General features: G+C 42.5%; 1 protein-coding gene across 4 annotated transcripts in view; it reads right to left on the bottom strand.

Moving 5' to 3' along the window:
* CABIN1 (calcineurin binding protein 1) overlaps positions 1-27,042 on the bottom strand; it is a 115,031-nt gene that overhangs the window by 16,320 nt on the left and 71,669 nt on the right. For all 4 annotated transcript variants that reach the window (XM_059863754.1, XM_059863758.1, XM_059863756.1 and 1 more), the window contains 4 exons: positions 14,548-14,711; positions 11,230-11,326; positions 9,366-10,007; positions 8,876-8,950 (listed from right to left, as the gene is read on the bottom strand). In XM_059863754.1, coding sequence (XP_059719737.1) covers positions 8,876-8,950; positions 9,366-10,007; positions 11,230-11,326; positions 14,548-14,711 — 978 coding nt within the window. The remainder of the gene's footprint in view (positions 1-8,875; positions 8,951-9,365; positions 10,008-11,229; positions 11,327-14,547; positions 14,712-27,042) is intronic.

Genomic DNA, 27,042 nt, shown 5'->3' with positions numbered 1-27,042 from the left:
AAGAAGGGAATAGAAGTACCCATAAAATGAATATCTTCTCTGTAACTTTTATCAGTAATCAAATAAAGTATTCTTGCTTGTGAGGCCACAGAAAGCATTTATTTTACACTCTCTACAGCCTTCATTTAATGGAGATTTATTGGACCATAAAAGATGCAGTCAGATAGAATTCTCAGATGTTTAATTGTTTGCCTCATACCTCTACCAAGAAAAAACCCCTCATTTTAACCATGGTGATAAGAGTAAGAATGTCTGAAACAGAAGCAGGATTCAGCTGTCAAATGTAAAATCAAACTGGACCCTAATGTCCTAGGTGACCAAAGATTTATTACAAAGCCAGAAAAGTCAGTAGAATTTCACTGAGAGAACAGAGGAGCTTTCAGGCAGAGAAAATGCATACTTAAAATTCAAAGGTAGAGAGCACACAAGTACATTTAAAAAAAAATAATTGGCAGAATGTATTTTTGAAGTTCCTGAACTTGATTAATCAATCTCTAAAAAGCATACAATTAAAACCTGCCAGATTCTATGTGTACACAAAAAAAAAGCCCCAAAAACAAACCCACAAAAAAACCCAGCAGCTATATTCACAACAATTACCACACTGGATCAAAAAAAGGTCTGTTCTGCTCTGAAAGCAGCAAGTTTCTGATGCTTAAAGCATCAGTTCCAAAACTAAAGGTCTCAACACACAAATGGGATCACACAAACCTGAGGGAAATGAAAGTGCAGAAGCAAGCCTTAAGCTAGAAGTGAGATCACTCGAGGAAATGTTTTCAGCTGTGATTTAAAGGGAAAGCCCTTCACACCCATGCACTTCATTAACTTGCACAATGGGTGATGTAGAACCTGACATTTCTGGGCTTGTATTGTATCCAGATTTTTTTCTGAGAAACACAGGAAGGTACTACACTTAGGTACAGAGATGTTAAAAAGGGATCTGCACCTCAGATTTCTACAGAAATGCACTGCTATTTGCAGAGCCAGGAAAAGGACATTTGGAAAGTAACTCAGCAGTACTGGATGGTATTCAGATGAAAAATTATTAGAGAGAGTGCAGCCCCTGCAACAACTGCTGCTGGAAGGGACTCTGGAGGTCTCCAGTCCAACTTCCCAGTTCCATCAGCTTAGGGGCCAGGGCCAGCCCAGCCCAGCCACTGCCAAGGAAGGAGACTGAACAGCCTCTCCAGGCCCCTTGCTAGTGTTTTACCACCTTCCCAGTGAACATTTGTTTCCAATCATTTCATCCAAATTTCTCTTGCTGCAACTTTAAATGGTGCCTCTTGTCTGGTTCCTTCCTTTCTGCTAAAGACCACAATTCCATAACCTTATCCTCCAGTATTCTTCTCCTCACCAGGATGAAGCATCCCAGGTCTTCTTCCAGAGAACTGAAACATTTTATTTACAAAAAAAATAATAAAAGTGAAACAAATGTGATGTTTCTGATTCAGGAAAACCATGACCAAAAATTCTAAAGTGTAGTCAAAAAGTGCAGCCTTATACAAAAGAAAGCAACACCAAAATTATTGTGTTTATACTTTAAAGGGAATTTTCCAGATGTGACCTGGTGAAGAGTAGTGTCAGGCTGCTGTGAACAGACAGGTTCTTTTCAACCCAATGAAACAATGACTTTGGGAGGAAAAACAAAAAAAAAAATCTCACACTGATTTTTTTTTTTCTCCAAAAAGGGGGTGGGAGTGGAAGAAAAAGGAGAAACCTCTCTTTAAAATCAGAGCAAAGCACTAAAAACCCCATTGTTGGTTACTGTGCACTCTGCAACTCACAGAGCCTTAAGAAAAGGGATTTAAACCTGCTTTGTGTGTCTTTACTGCACTCAGGAACTGAAGACCATCCAAAAGCTGGAAGCACAAAGCCCAGATGAGCACCACAGTGAGGCACATGTTCTTTAAAAGATTTTGGGTTTAGTGCAGGGGCAAGAATCCCAGCACCTCTGCTAGCAGCTGATGCTACTCACAGCAGGCAGCTCAGGGAATGTCACCAACTACACTGCTCAGGACTTAAGGGGCCACATTTCATCACCCTGCAGAGCTCCAGCAAAACAGGACCTCATAACACCCAGCTAAGGAATAAACCCAGAAAAACTCACCACAGCAGCCCTGGATTTACCAGAAGCCTTTTGTTCATCTGTCTCTACTGCTAACCCCCAGTAAGGCACAATAAAGATTATTTTCCACAGACAGACAGAAGGAAATGGAGAGGCAGTGACAAACCCTACCAGTGTTTTATGTGGTTTCTCATCAGAAGATTATTGTTTAGTTCTTACTTTGCTGTGGTACTAAGCAAAATTCTCAGTCAGTTGTGACTCAGAACTTCTCCTTTTCCCCTCTCCACTCCATGTCACCACACTCAGTGCCTCTGCTACCACCACTAGTACAGAGTGCCTTTAGTCACCAAGAAGAAATGAATATTTTCTAATTTTAGTGCTACTTACAGAACAAATGAATATAACTGAATTAAGATAAAAACTCTTATCTGATTTCTTCCTGTCTTTCATTGTAATTTCAGGTTCCTCTAGTCAAGACTGGACTTCCTTCTGAATTTTTTAAAGAACATGAGGTACTGAAGGGTGTGCAGCACTACTTGTGTATTGACTACTATATCAAAGTGGATAGAAGAAATATTTAAGGCTTATTATGAATATCCAAATGAGGTGTCATGGATGATCCACTGCTGCCATGAAGAGCCCACTATCTTCATTCTCTTTAAAAAACCCAGCAAAAACTGTTTTCATTTTGAAGAATGCAGAAAGCAGAAATGTAAATGAGTAACTAGGATGGATGCCTGGGTGAATATTGTGACTATTTCTGACTTAGGTTACAAAATCAGTCTCTTTATTTATTAGAGCCTTGACTATTTCAGCACACTCCTCAAAGAGTTCATTCAGCTTCACAGAGGTGGTGGACAAACCCTTCCCATGTCGAAAGCTGATGTAAAAACAAGTAAGGAAAATGCTGGAAATCCAGCACTGGGACAGCCTTGCACCAATAAAATTATCAGCAAAAGTGCAGAATTTTTTCACAGATGTTACTGGAAAAAATAGCTCCCTACATTTTCCCAGAGAGGCACTTCAGCAGCAGCTAAAAGAAATCCAGCATTAAGATAAAACATGAGAAAAAATTTACTTTGTAGCCTGTGAAGTCATAAACCAGAGAACCTGAACAAGGGTCTGTTTTCACCATACTTACTGTTTTTAAAAAACACATTTTGAAAAACAAAGAAATCCTCCAGCAACCTTCCCACTCTGCTTTTGGGAGAGCTCACTGCTCTGTGGCTGTGGGAAAAATTAACAAGCAAATGTTCCAGAAAGGGAAAGTGACAGCTTTCCCAACAAAAGTTTCCTAATGAAAGATGCTGGAACTGCAACTGTTACATAACATTTTCTTGTGATTTCTTTCTTCCAATTACTCCCATACCTGAGTTTAGCACTCTGGTGGGACTGAAGTCAGAACCCACCTCACACAAAGGTGTTTCTTTTTAAAAGGACACCAGAACATCCCCTGCACACAAACTGCCTGAACAATATGCTGGCCACATCCCACAGTGTTACCACTCCAACTCCTGCTCAATATTGTGTTTTAATTAAATTATGCCTGTCCATTCTTTTTTTTTTTTTCCCCTCAATCTCTCTACAGCAGCATTTGAAAGAAATAACATTTGGAAGTTTTCTTCCAGCTGCATCACAACTACCAGCACTATCCATGATCAGGATTCTGTAGAACCTTGTATTTCCCAAGACCACTTTACAGACAGAAAATAACAAAGGTTTACACACATGAGATTGAACTCTGGCCTAATTAAACCCCCCATTAACACCAATGCAAGCAGGGGCTCAATGTCCTGCTCTGCACAGGCAGCCATATTACAGCAACACTTCCACACACAAAACCATCATGACTGGACCAAGAGAGACCAGGTAGCAGGATGAAAAACATTAATACACAAAGTAAAAGATAAAAAGTGTCTTTTCTTTCCTTCATGTTCACTTAATGATTGCTTTCTGCAGGAGACAGAAGGAGGAGAGCTGTTAATTATATCAAGAATACACCTCCAGGATAGAGTGAGAGGGGGATGCCATGGCAACTGGCAAATGCAACAGTGAGCAAAATGGTCACCCTTTGGTAGGAGACCATGAAAGAGCTCGTCCTTTTGTCCCCCCCATCCCCACCTCCTCCTTCCCCCTCCTTTCTTGTCATCTTTGCTGCATTAATAAAGCATACAGACAACTCAGGAAAAACAACTTTTTCTGTAAGCAGTCTCTGACGTCTTGATGTGCAGGGAGAAAAGATGAAAATTAGCAGCATGTGGGTGGAACAAAAAGGGGGAGAAAACACATGAGGTAGAAGATGATTATTTTCTAATTATTTAATATTCTCCTAATCTCCTCCCATCCCCAGCAAAGTGCCTTTACAGAAGGCTTTTAGCTGTTTCCTGAAGAGAGCAGCTTGGTGGTTTGTTCCTTTGTGAGTTTTTTTTTAACGTGAGAATTTGAGAAGAAAACGCTCTAGACACCCAAGGCAGTTCAAAGAAGTCACTCTCAAGTTTTCTCCTTGAAGAAAAATGCCTGAGAGCCCATGTCACTGCAGTGCTGACTGCATTCCACAGCAGAAGGGGAAAAATCCATGGGAGTGCCCTCTAGCTTCACTCACAGCAGAAAATGCTTTCCTGTTCCAAGTGAAATATCACATTCCCTGTAAGGTCCCATCACCAGACCCAAGCTCCAGAGTCCATCTGAGCTTCTTGGGTGTGGGTTCAGCACAGCCCTCACAGATCAAACCCACCAAGGAGCCCAGAACATTCTTCAGTATGAGGCTGTGGATTCAGACTACTGATCACCAGCCCTGGGAAGGGGCAAACACGGGTGGAAAGAGAAAACAAGACCTGTTCTGGATCTAGAGAAGGGCAGGAAGAGCACTAAACCAGCACCTTTCTATTACAACACTTCTACACAAAACAACACTTTGCTATTACAGCAGCAGCAAAACTTGCTAAAATCAGGGATCACCCTGGCAGCCTGCCAGGAGCCTGAAAGGCTCATTTGCATAACCTGATTGTGTTTGTAATAAAAGTCATTGTTTTGATTCTGGTGGTAGCTTCATGAAGCATCACTTTTAATTAGAGCTGACACTGAAATCTGCTGCTGTGTTTTGACTGTAGGTTGAGAGAGGGAAATGGGGAAAGCACCTGGAGTTTGGCAGCAGCCAGGGGGGGAAGGTGGCCCTGGTTGTGCTCCTGAGGAGGAGGTGAGGGAAGCAAAAGGTGAAAGGCAGGATTTGGGCAGCCAGAACCAAGCAGGGAGAGCTCGAGGCCTGGCAGATGGAGCAGGAAAGAGCAGTTGAAAATTTCCTTTCTCTCCCTGACGCTTCAGGGATGGAGCTGGTCCCAGAGCAAGGATTTTTTGGCTAAGGCAGCAGTGAGTCTTAAATAACTCAGCAATGTTGAAATAGCCCCTTCTCATGACATTTGGATGATATACTATACCTTGAAGAGCCAATAGAAATTTCAGCTCCTACCACACTACCCATTACCAGGGCTTTCTACACTGAGTCCCAAATTCTCAGGGGTCACAACCCAGGGCCAGAGACTCAGTGGCATTTTGGAACTTTGCCTCTGAACACTCTTGTATTTTTAGAGATGTTAAATCCAGCCCTGTGTGCAATGTTGATTTTTACCGTGTTTTAAAGTATTTGTTTTATCTAAATTCAGTTCTCAGGATTAGTGATACATTAGATCCCAACACACAACCACAGAGTTTTAACTGCCTTGACTTTCAGCACTGGTGAAAGGTGTACTTTTAGTATTAGGGAATTTAATATCAAGTCCACAGTAATAAAAATACCTTTTCAGATTGCAGGAAAAGAGAAGACAGATGGGTTCTTAAATTAAAGTATCTCCACATGCATTAGAGAATATTCTGTGCAATACAAAGCTTCATCCTTAGCTGGTACTGCAATAACTTTCCCATGTCAGTATGTCCTTAACAGCATAAAATGAAGAATTTCCCAAGAGCAATTTCAGGCAGTCAATGGAAAGGCTAATTAGGAATTCTCTAATTATCTGGAATCCTCAGCACTGCTTTCTGCCAGCATGTCCCCCTCCTTGGTCCTCAGGAGCAGATATTAAGTACAATGCTACTTCAAAATCAAACCTGTCTGCCTCAATCTTTCCTCCTCCCTCAACAAGGACTCCATTTCCAGGGACCATTAATTTCATATGAAAATCACAGTTGGCAAGACTAAAAATATAACTCAGAGCAACTGAGATGACTGCATTCAGGATCCCTGCAAATCTTTTAGATAACATTCTCAGACAGAAAAATCAAAGAAAAGAACAAGAAACCTTCAAAATGCTGCTTGCTCAGAAGGTCAGTTAATCTCCAGGGTAACTTTAGTTACTTGATTGCTAAAGATCCAGCCACCACCACTGGATTTCAGCCCATTTGAGAGGTGTATATCAGAAGTCTTACTCACACTTAAGAATTTAAAGGGAAAAGGACAAAACCTGGAGGAATTCCTTTTGGCCACACCTTTCTCCACAACTGCCTTAATATCAGCACTTAAAAATTTTGCATCACCACTCTGTAAATTGTGAACCAAAATGTGCTAGGGTTGATTAATATATCACTAAAAAAAAATATTAATACTGAATACTGAAAGAAATGTCCCAGCAACACAGAACACAATTTTATATCAATTTCTGGAATCTCCCAATGGAAAACACTCAAATTTCTCCAGTCCTCCAGGAGCACTGGAACTTATCATGGCAAGGTTCTGTACCACTGACTTCTTCTGCCTTCTTCAAAGGTTCTTCCTCAGCCACTTGCCATGTTTTCAGCTGACTGTGCAGGTGATGTGACCCTCACAGGCTCAAAACACTCATAAGAACTGGAGAGGATTTCTGAAAGCAAGTCAAAGGGTCACAGCCTTGCCAAGCCATTAAAAAGATTAGATCTGCTCACAGAAGTGTAAGGACCCACTTTGTCCAGCTCCTCTCATGGCTGCTCTGTTGTTTCCTGCTTGTGCCTGGAGAGGCAGAGAAGGAGCTTTGAACACAGTTGTTAAATATTTAGGTTAGAAACTCTGACTGGTCTGGAAGAAAGTTGAAAAGCCAGAATTTAAGTAATGCCTAATTTTAGTAGCAAGTGAAAACTTCCATAAAGAAACCATATTACCCCAGCAACTTTAAAATACAACAGCCAGCTGAGAAAGACATATACCAAGGTGGATTTTGTGCTTTTTTTTTTTAATTTTCACTGTCAATTTCTTGGGCTAAGTGACTGAAGAACCACAGGCCCTGTAAACCCACTCAAACCATCCAGGAACAAAGCATTTCCCCCTGCTGCAGCAGCTCTGTACATGACATCATTTGCTTATAGAAGGCAAATACTTGCCAATTTTAAATAAAACAGGATTCAGTCTGCTGAAAACAGACAGATGTCTACAAGAGTGGCTATTCCTGTGTCTCCACACTAATTCACAGTGCTGTAGGAGCAGCTTCACACAGCTTGCAGGATCCTGCTAGAAGCAGAGCAAAATGAGAGTGCAGGATGTAATAACCTCGTTAGCTGGGACTGCTTCCTAAAAGGGAAAGCTTCCAAGTGCAGCATGTGAAGGGGCATGTTTTATTTCAAGTGACTTAACAGGAAATCTTATTGCTTCCAGTGCTGTTAAATACTAGCTCACCTATTGTGTCTACTCTCAGGATGAGTTTGTGTGCAGGTTTTTCACCATTCTCATGTTTTGCACATGCCTGAGTACCTGGTGACTCTGCTGGAAGAACTGGAATGGCAGTGACATTCCCAGAACCTTCAAGAAAGCCCAGCAAGGAATGGGGTTGATGAAAGGGGAATTTGGTGAGTGTTTTTTAAAAAGGTGAACACATCCAAAAAAGCAACAGTGACATTACTTTTTAAAGAAGATTTCTAGCAAATTCTTTTTATTTTGAAGTCATAAATCACAGTGTGATGATGTCTATTTTTTCCCCAAAATAAACTGAAAAATGCTTACCATGCTGAGCTAACATTTATTTATTTAAAAAATTTAAAACCTGAAATACCAGACTACAAGCAAGCCAACACTTCTACTAAATACCTCTCTTGACATTGCTGTTCATTTCTATAATTCAATGGAACAATGTTACTGACTTCCTGAGGGGCACAAATTGGAGAAAGTTACTTCCATGAAAACCTAATAAAGAAAAAAACCTGCCTTTCCTCTTACATCCTCTCCTACTCCTCTGCTAAGAGATGCACTACACAAAAGCACACTTTAACTGAACAAAAATTATGGAAAATACAAATCTAGTAAACACTTTGGGGCTGCAAAATGAACACCAATAAATATATCCATTCATCCAGTTTTCTTCATGGCTTTGATTTCACATCAAGAACTGAGAAATAATGATCCATTTAAAGCTCTTAATTGTTTGCTGGGTAAACCCCAGAAACTACAAGCTAAAAACAAACTGAGTAACAATTTGTTTTTAACAGAGTTAAAGAAAATCTTTTATCTCTGGAGCAGAGTGCAGTGCCAGCAAGGCAAGAGCTGATGAGGCTGGAGCCCTTAGGGAGCAGAGAGAAGTAATTACCATCCATGAAATGCTGGGCTATGATGTGGACATTAGGGAAATTGTAGTATGCCATAAATATTTCAATTTGAAGATTGTCTGGGGTTTCCCCAAAAGCTTTTGGGCAAGCCTGCCATAAACAGCAGCACTGACACTAATACAGAGGGTGATCTTTCTACTAATGTGGCACCAACACAAGGCAAGGAGGCATTTCTAGGTGCTGCAGACACTCAGCAACAGATTTGCCTGGTACAGACTCATAAAAGCAGCACTCAAAGGCTTCAGAGCTTACCTGTTTCTGTGCTGATGCTCCCATATGCACCTGGCAAAACTTGACTGCCTGTTCAAGTGCTGCTTCTTCATCCACCTGAACACAGAACCACAACTAATGAAGTCATAATTACTTAGCTCATCTATAAATCTAATTAAATTGAGATGAAATGGGGATGTAGAGCATGGAAGCAGCAGTTCTACAGCAAAATGCTGATCTTAAATTATTCAGGAGCACATCCCCAAAGATAAATACTCAGCTCTCTCAATTCAAACTAACATTTAGCTGAACAAACACCATGTAAGTGGTACTACAGCTCTTAACTCATTTCAGAAATTTAGTTTCAAAACATGGAGAATCCCCAGCAATGGCCTTGTCAGGAGAATGGTTCTTTGGGAGGTGTTTATCTCTCCAGGTTTCAAACAGATATAGGGCTAGTTTAGCAATTCCTGTTAGATCCTAAAACCATGTCTGAGGCCACAAGGAGAAATGACAATTAATCATACAATACCTGTTTAATCAGCATGTATGTTTCAGACATGATCTTCTCGATTTTGCCCAGGTCATAGGCCATGACCTTCTGGCCTTGCTGCCACACTCGATAAGCATCGAGCAGAAGTGTTTTTCCAGACTCCACATCCTCAAGTAATTTCCTCTTCCTGCTTGACCTCTGGACAGGTTCTTCTGTAGGTGCTGCCTGAACTGTTCCTTTAGCTGCCTGCTGCTGGTGTTTTGAGCTGATGCTGAGCTCCTCCAAGGAAAGTTCTGGAGTCCTGCTCTCGGGAGCCCTGTCCTTGGAGCTCCTGCCGGGCTGCAGCCGCTCCGGCTCACCGCGCTTACAGGAAGAATCAATTTTTTCAGGGTCATTGGAAAAGCCATCAAGATCCATAGGCTCAGCTGAACCAGGGCCAGGAAGCTCTTTAATCTCCTTGGCACTCCTGTCCTCTTGTTCCAATATGTCCATGGCATTGGGGATTTGTCCCTGGGTCGCTTCCTTCACTCCGTTCTCAGTACCATGCACTGCTCCATCTGACAGAACTGCCTTCTTGGGAAGCACATCCTTCCCCTCTTCAGCACTACTTTTATTGGACACGTCTGTTGTCATCCTTCCTGAAGCAAGGCTAGAAGACTTGGAACCCTGATCTTCTGAAACCTTAATAAAAGAAATCATTCTTCTCTGTTATCATTAAAATCAAAAAGCATTTGAGCACAGCTGTGACTATCATGAATATTGACCAGTACCTTTTATTTCTGCTTCTGCTGAAGAAAATGCATTTCTTCTATGTTAATTCTTTTTTGTTCCTCAATATCAATTAATCCAGGCCACAAATCTTATAATTAGAAGTATTTTAATAAGTGAAAACACCACAGAGAAGTGTCAACAGCTCAGGCTGAACCAAAGGCACGTTTATTTTCCCTCACTACTTCAGTCCATGCTAAGGGATCCAACTAAATGAAATCCAAGATATTAACTGCACAAATTTTTCTTCTAACATATTGAAATCAAAACCAAATCTGTTTCTTTTGGCAGCTGCAGATCAAGCTCAAGTTTAAGACTCTTTCCTTTTGTTGTTCTTACACAACCTCCTTGTTAATAGATCAAGAAGCAGGCAAAACCCTGCTGGAGTATTTTACTTTTTGTACCTTTACTTTGGGGGTGTTCCAAAGGTAGAAAACCTCAGTACATCATCCTTTCTTTCAAAAATTTATAATGAGACAACTCTTACAACCAGATTTATGAACAAACTATTTAATATACAGAGTTCCAGTGTTCTTGACAATGTTTTCATTTAGTTGGTTAAACCTATAGTCTGTTAACTTAGAAAACCCCAAGGAACAAGTTCTTCCTTGAATGTATTTACCAGGTAAAGTTCCAAAATCCAGAACCCTTAACCTGGGAACTGCTTGGCTTCTGTATCACTTTTAAAAACTAAATCTACATTACAATTATATGTAATAATAAGCGTGGTGCTGTCAAGGACTAGCAGTGAAAAGTGTCTAGGCATGTAGACTGTCCAAGCTGTCTGGGTTTGTTTTGCAAGAGGAATCTTAGTTCATTTTCTTATAGACCCCACCTGAAAATGGAGAGCATGAACACTACATGTATCTACCATTATTTGATGTTTAAGGGACAGTCAGACCAAACTTACTGCAATCTTGCAATCCTTACTGCAAACTGTATTTGTTATTGAAATTCAAAAGCAAAAACTCAACAATGTTGGAAGAAAATTTTCTGAGTAGTGGCATATAAACAAAAGGTACTGGGAGCAAATGCTTATAAATGCAGCCCTTTAATGTCAGGAGATCTAGGGAATGACTGAACACTGCAAAAGCTAATTACTAAACGAGAGCCAGGGAGTGCCCTGCTGCCTCACCTGTGTGAGATCGTTGAGAGTGTCCTCCAGCACCTTCACTGTGAGCACAAAGGCTTGCTGGGCCAGCACCTGGCGATCGGCATCACGCAGGTACTTCCTGTCCCCAGCAAGAGAGAGAAATGAAGTTAGCTGCCAAAAGCTCACAGCACTCCAAAGGCAAGAACCAGGAATGGCTTAGGTTGCAAGATTTAGCTGGGGTGTGTGGTCTATTGCCATCTGACAGAGCTGGGCAGTTCTCTGCTGTTCATGGGGCAGTTTGCTTTATCTCCCCCAGACCAATCCTCCCTCCAGGAGATCTCTGCTGTTCCTGGGCCATTAATTATTAATTATCTTCTGTCCATGGCCAGTGAGTGTCCCTGCATGGCTGATCCAATCCCACCATCCCATGGGGAGATGCTCTGCCCAGGGGAGGAGCCAAGCATTCCTACCTGGATCCAATCTGACCTGGGAACAGCACAGCAGCCTTTGCCCACTGCATTCCCAGAGGAGCAGCTTTCTCCTGCCCTGCATTCCCAGAGGGAGAGCAGGCCCATCTCCAGCAGCCCTGGAGCTCCAGAGGAAAACTCCTGCCTTGTGCAGGATCCCTGCTCCAGCAGAACCACAGCTGGCACTGCAGGAGGGCTGAGCACCCCTGGGATGGGACTGTGCCACCACCCTGAGCCCCCCTGGGATGGGACTGTGCCACCACCCTGAGCCCCCTGGGATGGGACTGTGCCACCACCCTGACACACAGCGGGGCAGGGACTGTTCTCACTGTCAATGTTTTTTTTGTTTGTACTATTGCATTTGAATTTTTAATTTTCCTAGTAAAGACCCTACTCCCATACCTTTGCCTGAGATCCCCTTAATTTCAAAATTCTACTAACTCAGAGGGAGGGGGTTTGTATTTTCCATTTCAGGGGACGCTCCTGCCTTCCTTAACAGACACCTGGCTTTTAAACCAAGACACAGGACATTGAAAGAAAAACAAGAAAAAGCCAACACAACTTTAAAACATAAGAAACAAACAAAAATCTACAGGGCATACTGAAATAAAACAATATTGGGATTTAACCCTTTAGCTCTGTTTCCCTCCACTGCTCCCCTCCCCACAAGATCAGAGATGACACAAATGAAGCAGAAGACAGCTCTGCCTGCAGCCAGAGGAAAGGGGAGAAATGGGAAAACTCCAAGCAACCAAACCCAGAGCAAACCAGACAACCAGATTTACAGTTGTCTTGTATCAAGCCTTCTGTGCCCCTCAAATACCAGCTTTTTATTCAATTCTTTTTTTGAAAAAGAGTCTTACAGTTACACAAAGCTATGTTGAACTCTCAGGTGATTTTCATGCTCTGGATAAAGCATGCATGTGAGATTAAGGACATCAGCAAATCCTCTCTCTTTGATCATATCAGTTGCTTTTGAACCCAAGATCTTTAGAGCTAAAAATCCTGGGTTCATGGGTGTGCTACTACCTTCTCTCCTGGTTAGTATTACAAAAAAATAATATTGCATGTGTAAAACATTCACTCTATAGCTTCATTTAATTTACTAGAGCACTGTAATTTCAGTGTATTTGGACACAATGTTTTAGTCTTCTTTCAAGCAAAAACACTTCCAGCTGTCAATCCCACCTAATCACATTAAATGGAAAACTTAATTTCTATTTCAGAATTAGCTGGTTTGAATGAGAGGCCTAGAAATCAAGTAAATAACTCTGAAGGGTACTATTTCAGTCAAAAGGCCAACATTTCAAATACACGTATTTCCTCTCTATGATTTTAGGTTAAATTGGCAATTTTGCTCTCTTTTCTCTGAAAAGCAAACCATAAACATCTGACTCCTCATTAGCTCAGTAATAACTACAACCACCCTATTTTTAAAAATAGGGTTGTTCCAGGCATATACCAGGCACACCCAGAATTATCTGTATTTCTAAGTTCCTCTAACAACTGCACCTCACCATGGCTGGCACTGGCTGATCTGACATGTCAAATTATTTGTTTTTTGAATTCAGTCTAGACTTACAAATAACATTATATTTTTAGTACAGCTATGGGTTTGCTTAGGACAGAAATTGAAACCTTCTATGGTTCAGTCCTTCTGATATGTATTTTTGGCTTCAAGTTTGCTGAACAAGTGGTGACATATTCCCAGACACACTACAATGCACTGACACTCAAAAACACATGAAGAAACCTTCAATGCCTCCAACTTATTGCCATCAATCATTCATGTTTCATTTCTTAAACATCTGCCAGAGCCCAATTTCAACATTTCCCACAGGACAACCTACTAGAATTTTACCTCAGTGTTTTCCTTGGATGTTTATTTTGGTCTTCCCATTGATACGAGTCCATATATAGCTCACACTAAGAGCTTCTTTTTTCTTAAATAAGGTTAATGCAATTAAAATTAGATCACCCCTGAACAGGATAAGCTTTTTAAATAGCATCAGCTGCCAAGAGGCACAGAGGCATTGTTCAGGCCATCAAGGATTACAGGAAGGCAGGATGCTGGGCCCTGACCTTACGCAAGGGCCAGCACAGGGTGCCCCAGTCACGCTCTGCTCCTCCAGAGAATCCCTCCACGTGACACAGCACCTCTGTAAGGCTGCCAGGCACCCCCATGGCTGCTCTGAGTCTCGGCAGAAACGCAGAGAAACTCCAGGCTACTTTACAGAATCCTAACCCTGAGAAAAATTACCCATCGTTCCATGTGGGAAATGGATTTGTTGATAGAAAGCTCACATAGTCTTACACATCTGCATGTAAACACTGAGATAAAGTGTGCTGACCTATTATAGCAAGAGATGACATTGTTAACAGAGAGAGACTGAACTAAAACCAAGTTTTAATTCGTTTTAAAATATGGTTTTGTAAAAAGACTAGATATTTTAGGGAATTAGAACTGTGAAAGATCCATTGTAGTAGAACTACGTAGGGAAAAAATAAAGGTAATTAGGATTAAAGTAATAATAGTAATAGAAGTAATAATAGTATTGTGTAGTAGAAGTTAATAAGGTGAAAAACATTTATAAGGTATTGTAACTAAGAAATAAGTTAATTTTTGATAAAAAGTGTTGAGTTTTATATCTTTTGTGTAGCACTATTCATTGAGACAGATAATAGAATAAAATCTTTTAAAATGCCTCTCAGTTACCCCATCTCTGTAAAACCCAAGAAAACCAACAATTCCACACTATTCCCAAGGGAACCTGTCTAAAGACTTTTTTCCCTAAACAAAGAACAGCTTTAAATAAAACAGTCCTACAGCGAACAAAACACACTGGAAAGCTTTACAAACAAAAGGGCTTCAAATGAAATCAATGTCTCGTACTTTCCCTGATCAGGGGTCCTCTGCAGCATGGATGAGACCTTGAGCAGGGTGCTGTAATCCCTCAGCTGCGAGAGCACGTTGAGCAGCAGCACGATGGAGCGGTTCATATGAGACGCGAAACTGCCCGGCCGGTCAATCTCATCCACGGGGATGCGCCAGATGCCCTGCAGGGGGAAAGGGAAACTTCAAATGGGGATCCAGCTGGAAAAAACACAGCCAGATTCCCTGCAGGGGGAAAGGGAAACTTCAAATGGGGATCCAGCTGGAAAAAACACAGCCAGATTCCCTGCAGGGGGAAAGGGAAACTTCAAATGGGGATCCAGCTGGAAACACAGCCAGAGCGGGAAAGGAAACCTTTACATGGGGATTCAGGTAAAAAAAACAGCCAGAGAGGGAAAGGGAAACTTCAAATGGGGATCCAGCTGGAAAAAACACAGCCAGATTCCCTGCAGGGGGAAGGGGAAACTTCAAATGGGGATCCAGCTGAAAAAAACACAGCCAGATTCCCTGCAGGGGGAAGGGGAAACTTCAGGTGGGGATCCAGCTGAAAAAAACACAGCCAGATTCCATGCAGGGGGAAGGGGAAACTTCAGGTGGGGATCCAGCTGGAAAAAACACAGCCAGATTCCCTGCAGGGGGAAGGAGAAACTTCAAATGGGGATCCAGCTGGAAAAAACACAGCCAGATTCCCTGCAGGGGGAAAGGGAAACTTCAAATGGGGATCCAGCTGGAAAAAACACAGCCAGATTCCCTGCAGGGGGAAGGGGAAACTTCAAATGGGGATCCAGCTGGAAAAAACACAGCCAGATGCCCTGCAGGGGGAAAGGGAAACTTCAAATGGGGATCCAGCTGGAAAAAACACAGCCAGATTCCCTGCAGGGGGAAAGGGAAACTTCAAATGGGGATCCAGCTGGAAAAAACACAGCCAGATTCCCTGCAGGGGGAAAGGGAAACTTCAAATGGGGATCCAGCTGGAAAAAACACAGCCAGATTCCCTGCAGGGGGAAAGGGAAACTTCAAATGGGGATCCAGCTGGAAAAAACACAGCCAGATTCCCTGCAGGGGGAAAGGGAAACTTCAAATGGGGATCCAGCTGGAAAAAACACAGCCAGATTCCCTGCAGGGGGAAGGGGAAACTTCAAATGGGGATCCAGCTGGAAAAAACACAGCCAGATTCCCTGCAGGGGAAAGGGAAACTTCAAATGGGGATCCAGCTGGAAAAAACACAGCCAGATTCCCTGCAGGGGAAAGGGGAAACTTCAAATGGGGATCCAGCTGGAAAAAACACAGCCAGATTCCCTGCAGGGGGAAAGGGAAACTTCAAATGGGGATCCAGCTGGAAAAAACACAGCCAGATTCCCTGCAGGGGGAAAGGGAAACTTCAAATGGGGATCCAGCTGGAAAAAACACAGCCAGATTCCCTGCAAGGGGAAGGGGAAACTTCAAATGGGGATCCAGCTGGAAAAAACACAGCCAGATTCCCTGCAGGGGGAAGGGGAAACTTCAAATGGGGATCCAGCTGGAAAAAACACAGCCAGATTCCCTGCAGGGGGAAGGGGAAACTTCAAATGGGGATCCAGCTGGAAAAAACACAGCCAGATTCCCTGCAGGGGGAAAGGGAAACTTCAAATGGGGATCCAGCTGGAAAAAACACAGCCAGATTCCCTGCAGGGGGAAGGGGAAACTTCAAATGGGGATCCAGCTGGAAAAAACACAGCCAGATTCCCTGCAGGGGGAAGGGGAAACTTCAAATGGGGATCCAGCTGGAAAAAACACAGCCAGATTCCCTGCAGGGGGAAGGGGAAACTTCAAATGGGGATCCAGCTGGAAAAAACACAGCCAGATGCCCTGCAGGGGGAAAGGGAAACTTCAAATGGGGATCCAGCTGGAAAAAACACAGCCAGATTCCCTGCAGGGGGAAAGGGAAACTTCAAATGGGGATCCAGCTGGAAAAAACACAGCCAGATTCCCTGCAGGGGGAAGGGGAAACTTCAAATGGGGATCCAGCTGGAAAAAACACAGCCAGATTCCCTGCAGGGGGAAGGGGAAACTTCAAATGGGGATCCAGCTGGAAAAAACACAGCCAGATTCCCTGCAGGGGGAAGGGGAAACTTCAAATGGGGATCCAGCTGGAAACACAGCCAGAGCGGGAAAGGAAACCTTTACATAGGGATTCAGGTAAAAAAAACAGCCAGAGGGGGAAAAGGAAACTTCAAATGGGGATCCAGCTGGAAACACAGCCAGAGCGGGAAAGGGAAACTTCAAATGGGGATCCAGCTGAAAAAAAAACACAGCCAGAGAGCAAAAGGAAACCTTCAGATGGGGATCCAGCTGAAAAAAACACAACCACAGGGAGAAAGAAACCTTCAGAAGGGGATCCAGCTGAAAGAAACACAGCCAGAGGGGGAAAGGGAAACTTCAAATGGGGATCCAGCTGAAAAAAACACAGCCAGAAGGGGAAAGGAAACCCTCATACAGAGATCCAACTGAAAAGGACACAACCAGATTCCCTGCAGAGGGAAAAAAAGGAAACCTTCAAATGGGGATCCAGCTGAAAAGGATACAGCCAGAGGGGGAAAGGAAATCTTCAAATGGGGATCCAGCTGAAAAGAACACAATCAGATTCCCTGCAGAGGGGAAAAAAGGAAACCTTCACACAGGGATCCAGCTGAAAAGAACACAACCACAGGGGGAAAGGAAACCTTCACACAGGGATCCAACTGAAAAAACTACAACCAGATTCCCTACAGAGGGGGAAAAGGAAACCTTCAAATGGGGATCCAGCTGAAAAAAACACAGCCAGATTCCCTGCAGAGGGGAAAAAAGGGAAACCTTCACACAGGGATCCAACTGAAAAAAACACAATCAGATTCCCTGTAGAGGGGGGACAAGGAAACCTTCAAATGGGGATCCAGCTGAAAAAAACCACAACCAGATTCCCTGCAGAGGGGAAGAAAGGGAAACCTTCACACAGGGATCCAGCTGAAAAGGACACAACTGGCAAAATAAGAGGCAGATTTTGCAGCCTGTGGAATTTCACAGAGGGACAGGGGAATGGGGGACAGATAAAAGCTGAGCTCTCCCAGACAGTGAGATATGGATTTGAAGTCAATTGATTCCTGCCAGTAGCAAGGCTCACAGAGGCCACAGCACACCTTCTAAATGTGCTTCTGAACTGTTCCAAGAAAAAGCAAGCAAAGCCCAAATTATACTGTGCATTTTTCTTCAATGTCAATGAACACACCTTACTAGGTCAAAGCTCAACTAACCATAAAAAATAAGGAGTAACTTGAAGTAAGTTTTCCTGGCCTGAAAGCTGTTAATATGCAGTCACAGCAAGTTTCTACCTTCAAACAATCTGTGATTAAACGTCTTAGGACCTTGGTTAGAGCCTTGATATCATCAGTGCTCACTGTGGACTAACCAGGCCAATAGGAAGAATTAGATTCCTCAGCAGAATCCATTTTCTAGTGGCAGATTCAAATACTTGGCCATCCATCCTGATCCTTCTAATTAAATTTCTGGGACAAGGGAATCTTTGGGGAGCAAGGCTGGAGGCTGATAGCAAATATAATTTAATTAGGGTTAGTTAGCTCAGCTTTTGCCATGTCTAATACATCTCATGAGATTGTTTTCAGGTGTTTATTGTGGATGCTGTCAGCACCCTGGTTGACCACGCCTAAAAAAATGAACTGCACATAATACCATGCTTGCATGTTAGGATGGGACTTTGTAATGATCATTCACAAAAACTGCTGCTGCATCACTGCAAACCCTCCCCTCATGCTTTATTTGGTTCTGAAGCTTTTCCTGTAGCAGCTTTCTAAAATCCTCTGATCATGTAAACAATTCTGTGACAAGGCAGGAAAGAATAGTCTCATTGATAGGAGTACCTGACTGAAAAAGAGTTTGGCTTTCCAAACCTGTTCAGAGAGCAGGATATACAAATATTTGCTCCTTTATCTTTGTTTAAAGGTCTTGTTTCGATTCGTTTAGCTTTACTTTCAGTGTGATCAAAACTCTTCAGAACTTAATACAAAGTGGAAGCAAGGAAAATGATTACTGCAATCATAAACAACATTTGACCAGAAAGGCAAAACCATAACCTCCTGTGTAAAATGGACCTTCCCCTTGCATGTCTGCAGAAAATCTCCAGTTCCACTCCGTAAGATGTATAGGAACTTAGGAAAAAACAACACAGAAACATCAGAGGTTTAATATCAGTGTTTTTACATGGAGAACAGTGACTTCAGCTGGATATAATGCACAGACTAATCTGCCAAATTTTCTTGCTCTTGCTTTTCCTCATGCTCTTACTCCCTAGTGATCACAATAAAGCTGTTCTTCCTCTTTGCTCCCTGAAGCTTTCTTCCAAGCTCTTTTTTGTAGCTTCCCTTTTCCAGACTGTACCTAAAACAGCACCATGCCCAAGCCCCAGGCACAGCCACTGCCTCCTCCCCTTCCCAGCAAAGTCCACAAACACCTCCCATGGCCTGGTGGCCAAGAGCTCACCTGCTCAGGGAGCTCAGCAGCCCACAGGCACACACAGATCCTGCAGGTGACAGCTCTGTAAACCAGCACATACTTCTATTTCAACAGAGATGCTTTTTCTTCCTCCAAACCATACAATGGCTCTCCTTTCAGCCTACAGATGAAACACACATTCTGGAGCTGCTATTTTTTGCTTCTCTGCACGTATGTAAACTGGGTTCCTGCCAAATCCCAAAACAAGTGAATGCCTCATAATGGCACCACATTGCAACAACCTACTTAGCCAATTTAACTACACAAAACAATTTATGGTCAACTCCAGCACACTGTAGGAGTGGAACACTGCCAATGTGTAGGTAGGTTCCTGGTCTTTTTCAGCATTATCTCATCCTTCATTGGAATCAGGAGGATCACTTGGATCAAATACCTTATCTGGAATTAGCTGGAAATAATTTTGCAGCTCCTTCTCATAGATCCCATGTATCCATTCTAATGCTAGCCTGGAAATCACAACAATTCAGTATTAGAGCCATTTTTAATGACAGAATATACAAACTGCACCCAGAAAAAGCCCCTCAGATAGAAACCAAGTTGTGTATTTTGGAGACTGCTGCTGTCTTCCAGGGCACATTAGAAGAGGTTGAATTAAAACTCACATTAGGGGTGTCAGGTTTCCCACTGCAATTACAAAAGCAGGGCTGATTTTAAAAGGAAAGTCACTGACTTTTCATGTGTTGACTTGCAGCTTCATAAATGCAAAAGAGCAGCAGGTAGGGGTCCAATGTTCCAGAGCTGCCTGTTCCAAAGGCAGCCTGGAGGCAAAAGCAGAAAGAAACCTGCCACCAGAGCAATCTTCATTCCATCACTGAGATTGTGTTAAGCAATATGCAAAACACTGATGGTAAAGTGAGTTTATCAGAGCTCATTTCATGAGTCATATGGAACTTTTAAGACTGTGATTTCAGTCAGAAACTACAGAATGTCTTGTTTAAATCTCTTCCAAAGAGAAGTTTAATAAAGCCCATCAGGTATTAATTTTTCTTTCCTAAATATCAATAAACTTCAGGAAGAATACTTCCAAATTCAGATCACACACTGCAACTTCTTTTAAGAAGCTCAACGTTAGGTTATTATTACTTTTAACAAAGCTTAAGAAATGTACAAATGCAAAGTCTGTAAAGGGGGAGAAGACTAGTTAAACTGAATAATAGCTCCTGAAGTTTTTATATCATCACTTGAAAATTGAGATTTGTTGGCAAAGTACCTCTCTTGAAAGTACACTCACAGAGGAGTGCAGATCCTTGTGCCAACAATTCCCAGTTCTTTGAAAGGTTTTTTAGCTGGTTATGGCCATTCAGGGTACCTGACAAAATGTCTCCAGCTCTGGCCACAGAAAGGATTTTACATCCAACGCCCGCTCCTGTTTGCTGGCCACCATTGCCACTGCTGAAAGGTTCTCCTCCCTGCTGCCACAGAGAGCAGAGCTGTTTACACCAAACCAGAGGAAGGAGTGAGACACTTCCAACAAGTCCAAAATGCCTCTCAGGATCCAAAACATCAGGCTGCTCTCCATGCCTTCCTGGCAAAACAAACACGCTGCAACAGTGGGGGCGGGGGAAGCCTGACACACACTGCTAGGAAAAAATAAATCTGGGAGTAGTGAAAACCCTGCAGAGAACTTAATACTGAACATGACATTAAATATAAAACTGAGTAATGAAGCCAGGCTGCCATAGTCCTGGTGACACTTCTGCAATTCTTTTTCAGCCTGGGATTGGGGCTGTGCCTCCCCTGCAGAGCTGCAGGCTCGGGAGGAGGGCGAGCTGAGAGCAGAGCTGCAGCACTCTGGGACTTTCTAGTTCAGGCACTGAAAATAGCAAGGAAGGAAGTGCTTATTATTCCTCCATGCTGCTTACTCCAGAGCTTTAGGGGAGGGGATTCCCTGGGGTTTAGGAATGCCTCTCTGAGGAGGAGAGGCTGACAGATCCCAACAAAGCCCAAAGTTCCCTGGGGATGGCTGCTGCTGCCACGGCACAGCTCCAGGGTGAGCCATTTTCTAAGCACTGATCAAACTTTACTCTCTCCTTGCTCCATGGAAATGGAGAAATGCAAGTCATGCTTCACATGATCCAATTCACATACAACAAGCAAACACATAAACCCCACACTAATACAAATAAAGACTTCCCATTACTTAATCCCTCTTTTTCATCCCTTTTTTTTTTTTTCCAAGGGGTCCTGGAAGTTCAAGTTGCACTACATGCAACAAACTGGATTGCAAGTGCCCAAACCAAAACCAAACATTTCCTCATTTGTCAGTCTCAGTAATGTCCTGCTAAGAGCCTTTAGTAAAAATACTTTAAATATTATTTCAAGATTCTAGAAAGTATGTCAAAACTAGCAAAACAACTAATTAAGTGGTTCAGGGAAGGCAACAATTAATAATGTAACAATCTACATGGTATTTCAAAATCATGAAGTTGAACTAAGCACAGCTGTAAAATCCCTGGAAAGCTCTCACTTTCCTGAAGCCCCTGCTTTTACACAGGGTTAAGCACAACATAGTGAAATACTACCAGTTTTATTCATGTCCTGTCTTCTTAGTTACTTATTTAATTTTATTGTCTCGCTCTGGGTGCCTGCAGAGGAAAGGAATATGCTTCAAGCTGAACAGATTCAACACACAGGGTTTGAGACCACTCTATCTGAAGTCAGGAAGGTCCAGCACAAACCACTGAATATCTCCACCCTCCTCTGCCAGCATGGCTTTATTTAGTGCTCCCCTCACAACTTCCTGCTACCTCAGAGCACAGCCATTAAAACCACTGCCCCCTCCCCCACATAGCAAATTTCTAAACCACCTTTCCTCATCCAACCTTTACATGCTCCCATATCTCTTATTATTTTACTCTGTCACCTGATTTTGACTTTTTCTTCTTTTCTGCAGATAATTCTATTCTTTTCCTTCCTCAATTCCTTCACTGCATCCCCACTGCTATTCAGCCTGCAATGGAACAATTCTGCCTCTGGGAACAGGAATGCAAGTGGGCACAGAAGTATTAAGAAAGGAAAGCAGAACATTCAGAGTATTAAAACTGTTATCTGCAGGGCCTGTGTCATCAGGCAACCCTGGCTCACTGTAACTGAGCTGATTTCAGGAAAATCCTACCAACTCTTCCAGACTATAGTTATTACATAGAACAGTAACAGAATGTATTAAAAAATATGATAATATATAAATTACATTTTATCAGCCTGGAAAAGGAAACAGAAATAAAGGCAAAACTGCAGCAACCTCCTTTCAGTAAGTCAAGAACAAGAAGGATTACAATTCCTAGTCTATAAGGCAAATATTGTCATTTTCTTATCTTTTAAGTACACACACACTTGGAAATGAATAAACAGCATGTATGCATTTTGGAAGAACTGTGGAATTCTGTAACTGTATTTTAGCACGACAGCAGCATGAAAAAATATTGACAAATGGAAGTGCTCCACATGTTCCAATCTTCATATGCTGATAAAGAAACATAATGGACAATTTTCACCTCTTATTTCTCTCTTCAATATACAATGGATTTGTAGGGTCTTGAATTTTAGACTTCTCAATTTCCAGAACAATCATTTTACAGTTGATTTGACTTTAAATTGGTTTTAACCCTATGAAAATAACAAGCCACAGCCACTTTGGGAGATGTGAGCACGAGGCAGGGACATCCCCACAGGAGGCAGGGAAAGGGAATCATTTCCTTGCTGCATAAGCAATTAAATAAAACCAGATGAGTTACAAGTTCAGGTGGAATTAATGAAACAGAAACTGAGGCCTAGAGATGGCCTTTGCAGAGCTCTGGGTTTGGCCACTTGCCAGGCAGAATCTGGAGGTTTATGTTCACCCAGTCAGGAGGCTTGAGGAGCTTTTACTCTGATGGTTCCCATGTACCATGTGATTTCACAACCATGTCAACAGAAAGTCACATCACTTTTTTTTTTTTAAAGGGAAATAGCTAACTAGACTGTAAGAAAAGGAAATAAAACTATTCCACTGCATGACTATGACAGAAAGAAAGCAAGGAAAAGCAACAGAGCAATCTCCTGAAACCTGCTTTGAGGGTGCAATTGTGCTCTAACAATAACACAGCTGCATTCCCTCTGCAGCAGGCAGCACCCACAGGAAAATGCAGCAAACACAGGAGGTGTGTGCACAATGCACCATGCTCTGGGTGAAGGGGGCTGCTCCCTGCACTGCTTCTCCAGATTAACACCAACAGGCTGCTGGACCTTTCAGCATCTTTCTCCAGGGCACTCCAAGAATTTCCTCTTCTTCAGTCCCTCACTCCTCTAACCTGCAAATCTGGGGTGCTAAAGCAAAAGTGGATTTGAAGATAAAGCTGTGGAACACTGACTTTTTTTCCCCTCTTTTCTGTTGCCAACATTAACAAAGATTCCCTTCTGGACAGCTGGACAACCTCTCAAGCTGGAAGGTCAGTTACTGATAAAAAGACTTTGGAACAAATTACTCAAGTACATTTATCATCTTTCCTCTATAAGTTGCTCCCTTTTACCAACTGTATTATAGGAGAGAGGAAAAAAAGGGACTGGTTAGGAATTAAATTACCAACAGTTAAGTTTCATTCACTGGGTCCTGCAGACAATTCAAGGTTGCCAAACAGATGCAGAAGAGCAGAAGTCATCCACAGACTTAGTCAGGCTCTTCCATCTACTCAACAGAAAGCACTGAGGAGTTTCTCCTCACCCACGCTGGAATTTCAGATTCTGCCTTTGTTATTTCAGTACCCTTTTCTGAGGTACATTTTAGTTTCATGTCATGTCCCTGTCTGAAAGAGCTTAGAATTTTTTCTTTGGGAGGATATAAAGCACAGAAATCCAGAGAACACAGACTGCTTCTAAATCTTCTAACACACAAATAACTTGATGCAGAAATCTAATGAAAGAATATGAAAACTTTGATGGGAAAAATGCTTTACCAGAATTTTGAATTTCTTTAGTAATTTTCTGGAGTTAGATGTGAGAAGACTTTTATACCACTAAAATAAATGGAGAGCAGGGCACATCTAGACAGTGACAGGGTTCTGGTTTCACCTAACAGACAGCCTTTCCTTGAATTAGGAAGATTTTCCTGCTAAAAACTTTTCAGTGTATCTGCTACAAGCAGACTGCCTGGCATCAGATGCAAATGGCACTAAAAGGCAATGAAAGAAGCTTGGTACATCCATGGGCAGGCTTCTGCATCAGCCCCCTGAGGACATCAGCAAACTTTTTTTTGATAACACATGGCATTAATTTATACTCTAACTCCACACATCTCTAATACAGACACACACATTTAATGGTACCACCAGAAACATTTCACAGAGGGGAAAAGGCATTTAGGGGATGTGGCTCACCTGAGCTATTACAGGTCAGGATGAGAGGAATTACAAGCTAGAAATTACTATTGCCCTTCAACACAAAGGATGATGGCTAAGTCATAGAAGATGGCAAATGTTAGGGGACATAAATGACAACCAGAAACTTTGCAAGGTGGTTCTGGTCTCTGTCAGTGGCAAACCAAGGCTGAGCCCCAGTTTTACTCCCAAAGGAGGTGCTGCAGAACCAGGGAACTGGGGTTAACCCAGAGCTGGGAGCAGCTGTTGGCTCCCAGGGAAGGGCAAGTTTAAGGATTATGAGATATTTTTAGTTTTCACCCAGACCCCACCACCTCTGTCTGCACAGTGACTGTCCCAGTATCCCCAGGGGTGACAAAGCAGACAGCCAGCAGTGTCCAGGCACTGTAACTGGGGTTCTTTGGGGGAAGGAAGGGTTCCTGGGGATCCCAGCTGGACTCATGTGTCCAGCCCCAAGGTCCTCAGCACAGCAAAGACCTGGACCCACTGCAGGGGTGCAGAGGAGGCCACAGAGGTGATCAGAGGGCTGGAGCAGCTCTGCTGGGAGCAAAGGCTGAGAGAGCTGGGGCTGTTCAGACTCTGGGAAGGCCTCAGGGTGGCCTTTCAATACTTAAAGCAGACCTAAGAAAAATGGGGACACAATTTCAGCAGGGCCTGTCACGATAGGACAAGGAGTAATGGTTTTGAATTAAAGAAGGGTTGATCTAGGCAGGATATAATGAAAAACTTATTTCACAATGAGGGTGGCACAACACTGGCCCAGACTGCCCAGAGCAGTGGTGGGTGCCCCAGCTCTGGAAACATTCATGGTCAGATTGTACAGGGCTTGGAACATCCTCATCTGGTTGAAGATGTCCCTGTTCCTGGGAGGAGATTTGGACTAGGTGACCTTTAAAGGTCTCTCACAACCCAAACTATTCTGTGATTCTACAATTCTATGATTGTACCTCAGCCTAATTTTAAGAAAATTGAAAATTGCTTCAGAAGACAGAACTATCAGCTACCATTTCTGAGTACCATTTGTAGCACCCAAAAATAGAGAGCCTGGCACAGAGCATTGCTGAGGTTATTCTGACAACACTCCTGCCTTACAAAACTGCTTGGGCACCACAGCATAACAAAGCCTCCACCCTCCAGTGCAGCATATACAGTTCCAGAAAGGAAAGGAGGACAAGAACTTTGTAACATTAAGTGCTGTGCTAATTGCTGAGATTCAGCACATTGTTAAGGTAGAATTAACATTCTGAATTAACATGAAGAGCTGTTCAGACATTCCTCATGCTGTAACACTGCAGTAAGGGTCTCCTGCTTTTACAGGATGTCACTTCTACTGTTTCAGCCTGAAACTCTTCAGGCTTGAAGGATTTGAAGGAATGCATCTTCATCTACTTAAATACCAAGTTTTAGATGTAAATTACTGATTATCCAATACATAAAGACTCGTTGGTTTTGAGTATTTTAAACTAGGCTGTCAGAGTGCTAAAAAGTTATTTTACCAAAATACTCCAGTTTTTATGCCAACACAAACTGGTCTTCCATCCTACATCCCTTGCTTTTCAACAAACAAAATGCTTAACTGCCCACTCCCACCCAACAGCTGACATCCAGCATCCCTGCACTGACAGCACAGACTTTCAGCTTTTACTCTCCTCTACATAATGAAACACAGAGTAAAATATCAAGATGAGAGTCCATAAAATGCCAGTGTTTGCAAAATATTTCGGCATGTTCATAAAATGCTTAGGAAAAGTGACATATGCACCTTTCCATTTTACATCTATATCACCGTGTTAGACTCCAAGTCTCAGAAAATATCAAAAGCTACAGGGTTAGATCAGCAGCACAGGGAAAATGCTATCATTTCAGAAAACAATACTGATCAAGCAGGCAGTGTTCTTTCTTGTCAGTACCAAATCACTAGAATACATGGCATTAGGAGATCCTGCTGAGATCTTTGAGCCTGAAGAAATATAAATCAAAAGCTCCAGAAAATGCTTGCTACTAATTTGCATCACCATTTTTGAAAACAGAAAACCCTCTACAGCAGCCTCAGATGACAGCTCATAAAATACAATCAAGAGATGGCCCTGGTAGAGAAAAGACTTCACTTTAATTTTATCTTGATAAAAAATTACATCTTCATAAAAATTACCCAGAAACATCCTCCTTCAAATGCCTGCTGGCTAAAATGCATCTTTCAGACAACACTTTCACCTCAGAGTACTGTGAGTGACCACACAGCCACATCACCTGACTTTGGGGGTCACTTAGGGACTTCTCAAAAGAGAACATTTTTCCTCAGTGACCTGTTGGGTAGCTTTTCTCAACTGACCCTGGTAAGTAAGAAAAAGTAAAGCAGGTTCAAGGTGACACAAGAGAAAATCAGGTTTGGGCAGAGCAGATACTGAAACCTGGTCAGGAAAGGGCCACGTCATTGCTCAGAAGTGACAAACCCATATGTGACAACTGCTCTGGCTGGGGACTGGCAATTTTCTTTAAAGCTATTATGACCTAACACTCATAGTTTAAAAGTTTAGTTTTTAGTTTATAAGCCACAGACTTCAGAACACACATAGGTAGGGGGTTTTGCAGCTTATTT

This window comes from Haemorhous mexicanus, chromosome 19, assembly GCF_027477595.1.
Source record: "Haemorhous mexicanus isolate bHaeMex1 chromosome 19, bHaeMex1.pri, whole genome shotgun sequence".
In the NCBI taxonomy this organism is placed as follows: Eukaryota; Metazoa; Chordata; class Aves; order Passeriformes; family Fringillidae; genus Haemorhous; species Haemorhous mexicanus.
The sequence above is the reverse complement of the archived record's forward strand: the minus strand, read 5'-3'. Positions and strand labels throughout refer to the sequence as shown.